The sequence below is a fragment of the Scatophagus argus genome, chromosome 2, assembly GCF_020382885.2.
Source record: "Scatophagus argus isolate fScaArg1 chromosome 2, fScaArg1.pri, whole genome shotgun sequence".
Taxonomy (NCBI): domain Eukaryota; kingdom Metazoa; phylum Chordata; class Actinopteri; family Scatophagidae; genus Scatophagus; species Scatophagus argus.
The window spans coordinates 26,960,855-26,973,311 of NC_058494.1; the positions used below are offsets into that span (position 1 = coordinate 26,960,855).

The following is a 12,457-nucleotide window of genomic DNA, read 5'->3' on the forward strand; positions in this document are numbered from 1 at the left end:
GAAAATCTTTTTATATTTAATTACAATCAAGATCAAATTTACAAATTTTGCAACCTGGGATTTTAAATCAGTGCACATTACATAAGTTAAAAACACAAAAGGAATTTTACAAACGTTGTTACCTGGAATTAGACAGGAAAAAAAGCTTTAAATACTGGGTGCAGCTGTCTAAGGCATCTTAAATTCAATAGAAAAAAGATCTAGAAGTCTTATACAAAGCAGGAATGAAGCTATACAATGTCACATTATATTTTATTCCCTACACACTGTACAATGTCCACTTCCTTCAGGGCTGGCTGAGCCAACCTCAACACTAGGCAGCTTAACTTTTGTTTTCTAATATCCTACATTTACTGTGTCTACCAGACACACACTGTATTTACATATTCAGACAAACATAAATATGAGCAGGCTCCGCTATCCATCCCAATGGCATCACACGTCTTGAAAAATACAACAAATATTTGCCACCCAAACTTTACGTTATCTGTCGCCTCTGCGAAGCACTTTGAGGAAAACTGGTTCAAAGTGCTTTTAGCTTTTTGGTCAAATTTCACTGTTGTGTAGAGGAGTTGTTGGATAATTTTTGGCGAGGTAGCGCCATCCTTTAAACCTGCATGTCACAGCATTAAAACTGAACAGAGAAGCTGCTACCTGCTGTCTGATGGCACCGCACCCAATTTGACCAAAAAGCTTAAGTTGGTGCATTTCTTCGAATGAAAGGACCTCCCACATAAGATCAGACTTCAAACTGAGCGATGACCCGTTAACGAAAGATCGGTACATCTTCATCTCATCGAAAATGATATGAGCAACAGCATGTTTCCTGTAAAGCAAACGATATTAAGGTAACGTGTATGAATACTGTACATTAGACCTAATGCTGGTCATCTGTGTATCAACAAAAGCTTCTCAAGTGTTAATTCAGATTTAAAGCTATCACATAGCTGGAAAAATTCATGTACAAAGTAACCGATCGAAGGCCTGAGAAAAGTTTTCTTTCCATCTCGAGACATGATTGTCAAGTCAGGCCAAATAATTGGACATCTGATCATATGTACAGCAATGCATAGGCTACAAATCAAAACTACATTGTAAGTAAAGCAGAATGGCAGAGTTACCCTGGAATTTAGTTATTATTTATTAGTACACAAAGTGTAAGTAGGGCTGGGTATCGTTCAGTACAAGTACTGTTTTTTAATACTTTACTTTAAGAAATATCATCATGTTTTCTGAAAAATATACAACATAATGAAATGAAAACTTCTCAGGTAAAAAAAAACCCAAACTTTTTCAGTTAACAAAAGTTTTAAATTGGTGTTAAGTTAAATATAACTATAAAATTTACAAACCAGGAACTATGAGATAAAAGAAAAAAGTAAAGAGTTTGTTAACATTCAGCTTCAATACTCAGTAACACAATTCAGTACCAGTGAGGATCCAGTAACTGCTTAAGCTGGACACCCAGCCCTACATGCAAGCGTACCTGCCGTGGTGTCCAAGAGGGAAAACCAACCTGGTTTGGTTCTCGGAGGGACAAGTTGGGTGTGAGCAGGTTTATCACCATGATTCGACTCCTCTTATTGTCAATATTTCACTGAAGACTAGAGACCTTTTTGACTTTATTCCTCAAAGTTTCAGAAATAACGTTTTTGCAGTACTTTTGGGTAGCATTCATAGATTCATATGTGGAATCTCTTCTTATGAATGGACGTCATCCTGAACAATCTGCAGTCTGCCACAAACATCTGTGAAACTCTAATCTCCCCTTTGTGAGTTTTCCATCCTGTTTTTAATCCAATCAGAGGTGTTACAAACAACTTCCTCCTTACAGCTGATGCGGCATCCTGCTTCTCCTTAATCGACGCACAACTACTGAGGTAACTGATCACTTTGGAGGGAGGGGGGGTCAAATTTAAATGCTCTGACATGTGGTGTTCCACAAGGATCAATCCTGGGTCCTCTGGTGTTGTCGTAGCGGCCATCTTGACATCAAACAGCAGGTGAACACAGATTTAATTAATACATTTAATTAAGGTTTGTTTCTATTTAGGGTAGCGGAGTGTTTCCAGTGAAACACCTGTGTTTAACCTATAACATGGCTGCCGTAAAAACGTCTACAACATGTTTGTACGTTGTGACGTTAAGCCTTATTTTGACAGTAAGAATGAGCATTTGGTGCATCCCTAAAAATGGGAAACTCAAGCGTCACTGGTGACCTTTCAGAACGTCTACATTACCTTAATTAAAACTGTTTTGATAATGTTGTCCCCAAAAACAAAAGTCTATCAACCAAACACAAGACAATGTCTGAAAAATCTTAGTTTTGACTGTGGAATCCAATCCAAATTTGTTTAAATTATCACAGATGTTCAGTCTGGCTTTTCTCACTTTAAGCAAACTATAATTCTGACAAAAATATTGTTTCTGACATTCGCTGGCCTTGACGTTTTTCATCGTGTTGCATTCAGGGGACTGTTTGTATGTTTTCCAGCACTGTTCAGGAGCTTCGCCATAACACTCAAATTTGAGAAGCTCTTCACTTTTTTGCCCGTTTGATTTTAAAATTTTAATGACAAGTTTTAAGGCACAGTGACTTCTGGCCCTGAACTGCCTGAGCTCAGCCTGAAGTGCTGCTGTTTTGTTCTGAGCGACTGCTTTTACCACGTGGCCATCAGAGAAGCAGGATCTCGGCTCGCTCTGCCTCATCACTCCCCTCAAAGCTGACCCGTGCATGTGATAAAATGTTCCACTGACAAATAAATTTTAGGTCTCCTGATTTTTTAGTCTGAGTCTCATTTACTCTTTTGTCCTCAGACTTACTTTGTGAATCAGTTTGTAACAATTGTATGGAAAATGTTATAAATAGTTTATTAACATTATTAATATTATGTATCATAGTATGCATATACACACTTTAAAGATATCCAATGTAAACTGAAGGTTTTCAAAACTCTTATCAGGGGAGTTTTTATGTATTGGTCCCCAACTGTTTTTGGGTACACAGGATTGAAATCAGCAGACTCCTGCTGAGGTACAAATGACATAAAACCAAATTATCATCCCATTTAGGCAAAAGAAAGTTCTGTTAAATTTACAAAACACCGGGCTGAATTCTTTTCTTTATCTGACAGCCAATTTGTGGGAGCTCGCAGTGTTCCACAAAGAAGAAATTCAAAATAAAAATAAAAAATAAACCAAGCATGATTTGGGCGAAGAGAAACAGAAGAAAAAAGAGGGAATCGGTGGCTGGAGTCCTGTGCTCTCCGTGTTGGCGTCTGCATAATTCTGCATACGTTCTTCCCCAGAGCAGTTCATAAATAAGCAAGCAGAGTTCTTCGTCTGAAGCCTCGACATGTCGTCATGACACGCGCTCAGTCGGAGCTGGTTCAGGCCTCCTCTCAGACCAGAGAGAAGACGACAAAGACAAACTACTAATAATGAATTCGGTGGATCGGCTTGAAGTCCACCGGGAAGCTTTTCATTGTACACCAAGCTACAATGTCCTAGACGAGTGGGAGGGGAGGCGGGGACTTGTTTTGGAGTATTTCCCACAGTGGGGTACGTCACAGACACTCCCTTGGTATCGTCTCCTCTGCCCCTCCGTCCTCTGATGCAGTCTTCGGTTTAAGAGAGTCTGTCTGCGTATGTACTGATTATGCAGGCAGCTCACAGGTTCTTGGTGTTTATGTGAGTCTTGTAATGCTTCGTCAGGTGGTCGCTCCTCATGAAGCGTTTCTGACACTGGCTGCACTCGAAGCGTTTGTCTCCTGTCAGGGGAAACAAAAAACAAAGCGAAGGGGTTATCAAATACAGCGTAGGAAAACACATTCTAAACAGGCGGAATTGTATTTGTGCGAAACTGTCATAATCAGTGCTTCAATTTTTAAGTTATGGCTAAAACCGTGTTTTCTGAGAGCCACGGTGACTTTTGACCAAATTCTAATCAGTTCTTCTCTGAGTCAAGTGGACGTTTGAATTTGAAGAAATTCTTTCAAAACTGCCTGAGAAGTCGCACTCACAAGGGCGGACGGACGACCCAAAAACACAACACGACCAGGCTATCCCAAACATGACAGTACAAACACAGCTTTGAGAAAGAATTCTAAATTAGCTGTGTGTACACGTGTGTGTGTGTGTGTGTGCGTGCGTTGTGTTGCAGCAGACCCACCCGTGTGTGTCCTGGCGTGTCGCTGCAGCTCGTCACTGCGCGTGAAGCGTTTCCCACAGAAAACCCAGTTGCAGACGAACGGCCTTTCGCCGGTGTGCAGCCGCACGTGAGCTCTGAGCAGCGACGTTTTCCTGAACGTCTTCTCGCAGCCGGGAACGTGACAGATGTGCTTCCTCTTCCCCACCTCGCCGGGCCTGCAGAGTGTGCACGCAAACACACACAGCCAGATTAATGGAATGAACTAACTGATCGAAAATAATCGCTAACGGCAGATCAGTTCTAAAACTCAGTTGTTCCCAAGCACAAATTCAGATTTGTTTTCAGTGTTTTGTTTGTTCTAACGAGCCCAACAACAGCTTCTCCTTATCTGACACTATTTAATGAAAAACAGGCTTTTATTTTAAGCTCTCTAAATGTCTGGTAGCAGGAAACCAAACTGAAATTTTAGCCGTGAGATCGGTCCGTGGTACCCATTTCCAGCTGGTAACGTTCCCTAACAGCCTAGTCTGTTCTCGTGTCTTTCACTCTGCACATCAGCCCGGGAAACCCGAGCAACCCTCACACAGATTTGTCCATCTCCTGACACACTCACCTCTTCTCTGCGTCTTTACAGTTGGGGCATGTGCAGGCCATGCGCCGCTTCTTTTCTCCAGGCTGGCTGGGCAGCTCCAGGGTGAGCGTCTGGTCCACCTGGATGGCCGACTGGCCTTGCGTTGTTGCCAGCTGGAGGCCTCCGCCCTGCATCGTCTGGACCGTGAGGTGCTGCTGGCCTGACGAACACAGAGACAGACACGCCGTAAGGACTCAGGATGCAGGATGCCAAGTTCTTCTGAAAATCTAGTCAGACTACCAGCTGAGTGCCACGAGTTGAAGAGGTGTGAACGATCGGTGGTCACACGAACAAAATGCAGACGTGAGAGCAAAGTGATCAACAGTCTGTTTCCACTTTTTAACTCTTGACTGTTTTTTAACCTTCACGGTTCACATTTTCAGCTGAGTTTGCCCTCAGGCCGGGCAATACTCAAATATTATCATTTTTAGTGGAACCACAAAATGCATCCAGTTGTGGATTAAAAACCAAACAAACAAATTATGAAAGTTTTAATCTGACGTTCTTTACAAACAATTTAAAACTAATCAGATACCATGCAGTTTCATTTACCCTATGTAGACAAAAGTATCCAGACACACCTCTTCATGGGTCTGTTCCTCAGGGTTTGGGCTCGGCCCCTGACTTCCAGTGAAGGGAAATCTTAATGCTTCAGCATACCAAGACATTTTGGACAATGCTATGCTTCCAACTTTGTGGCAACAGTTTGTTGAAGGCCCTTTTCTATTCCAGCATGACCCAGAAAAAGAGTGGAAGCTGTTGAAGCTGCAAAGCTGTTTGTGTACTTGGAATGAGATGTCATTAAAGTCCCTGTTGGTGTGATGGTCTTACCACTCTGTGCACTCATGTTGTTCATGTTTTGATATTCATGAGCGACTTGGCAGCTGCACTCCATCAATGTCGCAGTGGAATTAATCAGGTACTTGATCCATGTATCTAAATCCACTTTTTCAGTGGGTAAATTACACGTACAGTCACTTTGTCGCACATCAAATGGTTCTGGTCCCAGTTTACGGTGTTAATTGTTTTCTTCCTGTCTTCTACATGTTGTACTTTGTGCAATTACAATCCTGGTTCTGTCGTGTTGCTAACATCAACTCACCCCCTGCGTTGGTGATGGTCACAGGAACTCCCTGGACTTGGACGCCGTTGATGCTGATCGTCTGCACCGTCTGAGTCGGCGAGGAGAGCTGCGACGTATTCAGCGCTATTATCCCCCCCGCCGGAGCGATTTTTGCCAGGGTCCGTTCTTTCCGCCCCCCCGCCAGCGTCCTCTTGGTGCTGGCCGGTGGAGAGGTGGTGGCGGAGGTGGTGATGGCTGAAGTGGTGGGGGTCGTTGCCATGGATATCGGGTCCTGGAGCTGAACAGACTGCCAATCACCCGACGGTGTTTTGAAGAGGATCTGAGGGAGGAACATGCCAAATGGACGTCTGAAGCTTTATTTAAACTGAACTGCACAGGGAGAATGGGTTTGTGCTCTTTTCCTGCATCTCTTATACATCTTTATTTGTCATGCTATGTTGAGATAACGCAAAATCAAAAGAGTATTTTTGCAGACTAAATGTTGAGAACCGTGTGTACAAATGTGATCTGAACAGCATTTGAAACCACCTTTGACTCGATGATGACACCTCATGAAAAGAGTTCATACCGTGCGTGAAAATGAGTGTGGGGACCAAATGATAGTTTTAATCAATATGAATAAAATAACTCAATGCTAATTCCTTATAAAGTCAGCATATAAAGCAATGAAGTTATAATAACAGTCACTGGTGTGCTTTCACTAACACATCACAGCAGCTTTGAATGAGTCAGAAGTCAGGCTTGTTAGACTCAACAGTTTTGAAGTGAGAGTGTGGATACCTGTGTTGGTGTTGGATCCGTCTGTGGGACCTGCAGGCTCGTGGGGACCGACTGTCTCTGCGGGACGGGCGGTAGCGTGGCAGAGGCCGCCTGCACCACCTTCAAAGCCTGCTGGGGAATCTGAACCACCTGAGACTCCGGTTTGGGCTGGACCAGTTGAACCTGCTGCACCACAGCTGGCTGCCCGGGGCTCTGCACGATCAGCAGGTTGTTACCTGCCTGCACAGACACAGGACAGGTTATGCTGCGGAGTTCAGGAGTGAGGCTTCTCGCTAACGCTCACACCTGGAGTGTGTGTGACCGTCACATCTGTACTAAGCCACTACAACCCACTTTTCATTAAACCTGCATCAGTCAATGTTTGGCCACTGGAGGGCAGCAGAACAAACTCTCAGCACAACACAAACATTGATGACGTACAACACCACAAATGTCTTCCACTCACTCTCCTTTAAGCTCTGTTTAGCTGCAGTCCTGAGGAGAATCCCCACTGCTAACGGCTCCACCCTGTGCGCTCTGCTGTTCGGACTGCAGGCTGCATTCAGCGAGTTTTTAAACGTTTTTTTATACAACAGCACTGATGAGAGCAACGAGAGCGAACCAAAACAATGGAGGGGGGTTTTAATGTAAACTTCCAGTTTACTCCACAGTGACAACAAACAGATCAAACTCTGCATCAACACGACTCAGGACGTGAATTCAGCTAAGTATAAAACTAACTTCTCTGTTGTTTGATAACATTAAAGTTGCAGACCACAGAACAACTAGCTCAAAGATTAACCAATAAGCAACTGAAGAAAACAGATAAAAGCTAATCTAAATATCCCCTCATTCAGCTAAACCTCACAGACTTCTCAGTCAAAATACTGTGAACTAGCTCCATCAACATTTAACATTCTCTCACTGGTAAGTGAATGCTGAGTTCTTTTGTTGCAGATATACCACACACTCCCAAACTCAAGAATTCAGCTCCAGAACCCTCGCAAAGTGAAATGCAAACATGTTACGACTGTTCATGCAGGAAGGCCAGCAGCATATAACAAAAAGCAGGCGTACCTGAATGATGTTGTCGCCAGCTTCTATCAGGATGGTCTCCATCTGCTCTGGGGGTGGAGATGCAGCCTGTGGAGGAGGGGGAGGGGGCGGAGGAGGAGGCTGAGGAGCCAGAACGACTTTTTTCTTCCTCCCTCGTCGTCCCTTTCCCGGAGTGGGAGGGGCAGCTGCAGTCTCTGTGATGATCTGAGTCCCGCCCACCTCTCCGGTCGCCACGTTGAGCGGCAGCGTGAGCCCACTCGCTAGCTGCACCAAGTTGGCAGCAGAATTGTTTGGCTTACGCAACTTTGGGGAGGGTTTGATGGCTACAGTCTTCTGTGGTGTGACCGGAGTGGTGGCGGCCGCGGGGGCTGGTACAGTCATGGGAGTGGTGATGATGGCGTGGTTGGTGCCTGGAATGAGCTGGATCTGACCTGCCTGTGGCATCACCTGGATAGTCTGAGCACCCTGGATCTGCGGCACCACCTGGTACTGGATGTTGGCGGGGGCTGGGGTGTTGGTGCGGGCCGGGCTCTGCTGGATAGTGAGCACAATGGGACTGCCAGGGGTCGTGGAGCCCAGGCCAGCAGGGAGCTGAATCACATTGCCCTTGGCTGACAGGAAACCCAGGTTTTTGGGTGGAGCAGGGGCGATTGGCGCCGGCTTTATGGGGAGGAGCCTGCGAGGCTGCGGCTGAGCTGGAGGAGAGGTGACAGGAGCCTGAGCAGCAGGAGGGCCGATTTTACTGCAGGTGGCAGCCAAGAGGGCGAGAGGAGAGGGCTGGGCGTCCTGCTGGGAGAAACACAGCCAAACACAACGACTCAGAGACAACACACACAGCGTCTGCACTTACACCAGTCTGAGGAGACACTGTGAACCATGAAGAGGGAGATGAAGTGACACAGCACGAGATGAGAAGCTAAAATAAACAAGTGAAGACGAAGAAATGGGTGAGACTTCAACTCCAAACAGAGGATGATGGGGTAAAGTGGATGTTTCTGTGTGATCCTTCTACTGCAGGGCAAGAAGGCCTTATACATTAAAGTCAGCATCAGCTGGGCCACTTAATGCACCTGGGATAAAACATAAAGTCTGTCTTCAACTGCGTCTTCGGTGGAAGCTAAAGATGAAGCTGAAAGCAACAAGAAGCCAGTAAGTGGACCTCTGATCTTAAATTATTTTGTTGCACATTTTTCCAAAAGGTCCAAACTGTCCCTACAGAGTGAAGCAACTTGCATGCATCGTGGATTTCCAGAGACAAGCAGAGAGCAGACAGAAGCAGGACACGACGTCTGGCTGTTACTCACTTGTGTGGAAGTGGTTGAAGGCTGAAGGTATTCGCTGGGACTCACAGCAACAGTGGTGGCCATACTGTCCTGTTGTTCTGGAAAACAAACAGACCAGAGTCACCGGTCAGGCTGCCTCTCTTTTCACTGGTTCAAGGACATCACAGGACAAAAATCTAAGAAGGATGAAAAGTCTTGCTGTAATCTACATATGATCAATAAACTGAAGTCACTAATCAATAGCAATTAGCGTATTAAGTTGCATGTATTTACATGTGGACAGATCACCTCACATGTGGAGTGTTAGCAAAACTCACATCTCTTAATGGATGCCAGAGCTTTAAGAGAATATTTGCCCTCAACGATTTAATGTTGAACCTCTGAAGGACCAACCTGAGGCTTTGCACTTTTTAGCCTCGTTTTCTCAAATATATTTCATGTTGACCATTTTCCAAAGCCTGCTCATTTTTATTTCAAATAGATTTTCCCAGACAGTACTCAGCATTCATTACACTCCAACAGGAAAATCAAACGTTGCTTAAAACAGATATTCTATGTGACTATGTGTTTTATTCCTTCCTTTTATCAGTAAATTAACTTCGCTAACTCAACTGAAACTAAAACATGTGGCTTTAGTTGCATTAGAACACAATAATAACTCAAAAGCCAAACATTAGGGATGCACAATAAGGTCACCACATCATCAACATCAGCCCGAAATCAACATTTCTGTCAGGATGACACGTAACAACGTTTACACAAAACATCTAACAAAGTCGTTTTCATGTAGTGAGCTGACCAGTCACGACAGATATTATATTTGGCTTTTGAAAAGCACAAGACCAAATATATTTGATAAAGAAATATCAAGCTCCTGGCAATGACACAACACAACTGGACTGCAGTCAAGTGAAGAAAACGTATTGAGTGTATTATATTTCTGTTAAAAACGGGCAGCGTAATTACTTTTAGGGCAGGCCGCCAAAGAGTCTAAGAGCACAGTAAATCCTGCGTTCCAGCCAATGGTCAAAATAGGACTGTTATTGTCGAACACAGCTGCTCCAGGTAAAGTGGTACACTTATGAGCAACCAATTCCACTGATCATTACTGCCTGAAATGCAATACAGTCTGTAGACACTGAATCCAATCACAGCTTAATGAAAAGACAAGTTTAAAGGCAGGCAGTCTGTGTCTACTGTAGCCTCCCTAAAGCTTTTTCATGTGTGGTTTTATGCATTTTTATTTTCAAGTGTAACTTAACATCTATCATTTCAATGTGTAAAACAAGATGAAAGATTTGTATTTTGTGAGTTCATTAGTGAGCTCAGGTCACGTCAGCTGGCAAACACTTGAAATCAAACAGCAGGTGACTCATAACCACATGACAGCCACCAAGCGCCGCTCTGGCAAGCAGAAAACAGTAGTGAGAGGAGCATGGGCTGATGGGATACATCTACTCTGTCTGCACAACGCTGATTTCATCAAAACACTGACGAGTATTAAAGTGTGGCAGTTTGCGAGGCATGGCCACCACTTCCAAGACACACTTTAAGCATTCATTTCAATTAAAAAGAGCAGAAATATCCACAACATAGTTAAGCAACGCTTCCAACTGATTGGAGGCATTTCACAGTAACATTAAAGTTAACATTTTGACTGAATCTGAATGCAAAAACATTGTCTGATGCCAGCTGGAACGTGCCTCCTTGTTTGTTTTGCATAACACAAAAGTGTCATTTTGTGTGAATATAGGCCCGAAAATAACATGAACAGACATGATTACATGTTGCCTCACTCTGTACACATTGTGCAAGGACCTGTCACACAATATAGGTTTTAAAAAAAATTATGATGCAGTGGGCATATTTAGTTTTCATGTGAGTTGATCAAATCAATGTATCAGAAAGCAGAGGCTTAGCTCTGCGACTCCAGTGTAATGGCTTTATTACAACCACAGCTAAGACAAAGTGTTGTTTGAAATGAGGAAGTATGCACACACACACGTATGTGTATGTATATATATATATATATATATATACACTCACATCAACAATATGAACCGCCTACTTCTGCCACCTATTCTCTCAATACTGAACTTCACCCTGCCAGAAAATAAACTCAAACCCTGTGTTGTGGCTGCTGAACAGCAGACCAAACCGGAACTATTTCCTCTTTTAAAGCTACCTGCTTTGTGAAGTTAATGTATTGTAAATTTAGCTGTTTATCATAGTGCTGAAACTTCACTGTCAAAAACTTTCACGCGTGGATGTCTGAGCCTGCCGAGCCACTAATCTCTTTTGGCTATAAAACATTTTTGGCTATACCATCGTGGATGCGGGTTATAAACTGCTGCCATAACTACGCAGAGAGCTTCACAACAACGCACACTGCATTAGCAATTTTTTCAATCATCATCAGTTAGGCGGGTTTCTTTAAGTCCTGCCAATACTGCATACACAAAAAAAGACAGTGTGGCCTCAAAATAGCGCCGCCATCAAACACATACTGTTGGTTTGGTTCGCAGTGGACAACCACCAAACGTTAGCTAGCTCGTTAGCAACAGCGACTATGGACTAACCGGGGCAGAGTGAAGTGGCTATCAGCTAGCTTAAGCTGATATGGTCCGTATGCAGCTTAGTTTCTTCTACTAAACGTACCAAAGTGAAACCGTTACTTGCACCATCTAGATAACTCGGCATTTTATTGTGGAAAGGTTGCGTGGGGGGGAATGCAAGGCCAGATTTGGAAAAAAAACAAGTAAAGGACCAGCTACATAGCGCATACTAGCATATCTGGCTAGCTGACGCGTAGCTAGCAAGCCAAACTCTCTTTGATAACGTTACAGAAAAAGGCAGCCCTTTACCGGAAGTGTATTGCTTATTTTGATTCACACAATTGCCCGAGTCCCCCTAAAGCATACTTATTCGTACCACATAATGTTCAGTGCTTTTCTGTCAGATACAAATAAAATGTTTAACGAAGTAGAATGTAATATAAACACCAATGTTTTAATTCCTACCCACCGCTCATGACGACATTCGCTCTCCGCGAGCCTTGAAGACCGAGCCCATGGAGGAATCCGCCCGCGCTGCTGCACCAATCCCCGGACAATGGACCATTGAAGGACGGCTCCGCTGGCCACTGAGCTTGAGGAGTCCTTGTGATTGAAATTCAACTGAGCCAATCACGATGCGGTATTTTTGTACGTCAGTCGATGGATGACGATTCGGCCAATGGGATGTCGAGATTGAGCTCGGCAGGGGCGTTTCCAAAGACAAACCTCGAAGAAGCTCGGGCCCTATTACAGCAGGAATAGGGTTTCACTGACGTCCCTAACGACCAATGTAAGTATCGAGGGGCAGTTCGGTCAGCACAAGAATGACAACCGTGTTGATCAATGGGCTTTAAGTCACTAGCGTGTGACCCGTTTAAATTCTCCCGTGTTTCTTAAGGAGGAGCAGTCCGTTATGTGGGATGACAGTCTGCACGAAGT

At 44.1% G+C, this 12,457-nt stretch overlaps 1 protein-coding gene across 4 annotated transcripts; it reads right to left on the reverse strand.

The window, feature by feature from the left end:
• Positions 1-1,123: 1,123 nt before the first annotated feature.
• Positions 1,124-12,133, reverse strand: sp2 (sp2 transcription factor). 4 transcript variants are annotated; one of them, XM_046374966.1, is made up of 8 exons: positions 11,988-12,133; positions 8,985-9,061; positions 7,702-8,466; positions 6,646-6,864; positions 5,884-6,184; positions 4,764-4,941; positions 4,172-4,365; positions 1,124-3,770 (listed from the first exon to the last, which is right to left on the reverse strand). In XM_046374966.1, exons 1-8 carry the CDS (start codon positions 11,992-11,994, stop codon positions 3,670-3,672), a joined length of 1,842 nt encoding a protein of 613 aa, XP_046230922.1. In that variant the 5' UTR covers positions 11,995-12,133; the 3' UTR covers positions 1,124-3,669. The 4 variants fall into 4 exon arrangements, with proteins under 4 accessions (XP_046230922.1, XP_046230951.1, XP_046230933.1 ...); XM_046374995.1 differs by having other exon boundaries at positions 11,895-11,990; XM_046374977.1 differs by having other exon boundaries at positions 7,702-8,469; positions 11,895-11,990.
• Positions 12,134-12,457: the final 324 nt, after the last annotated feature.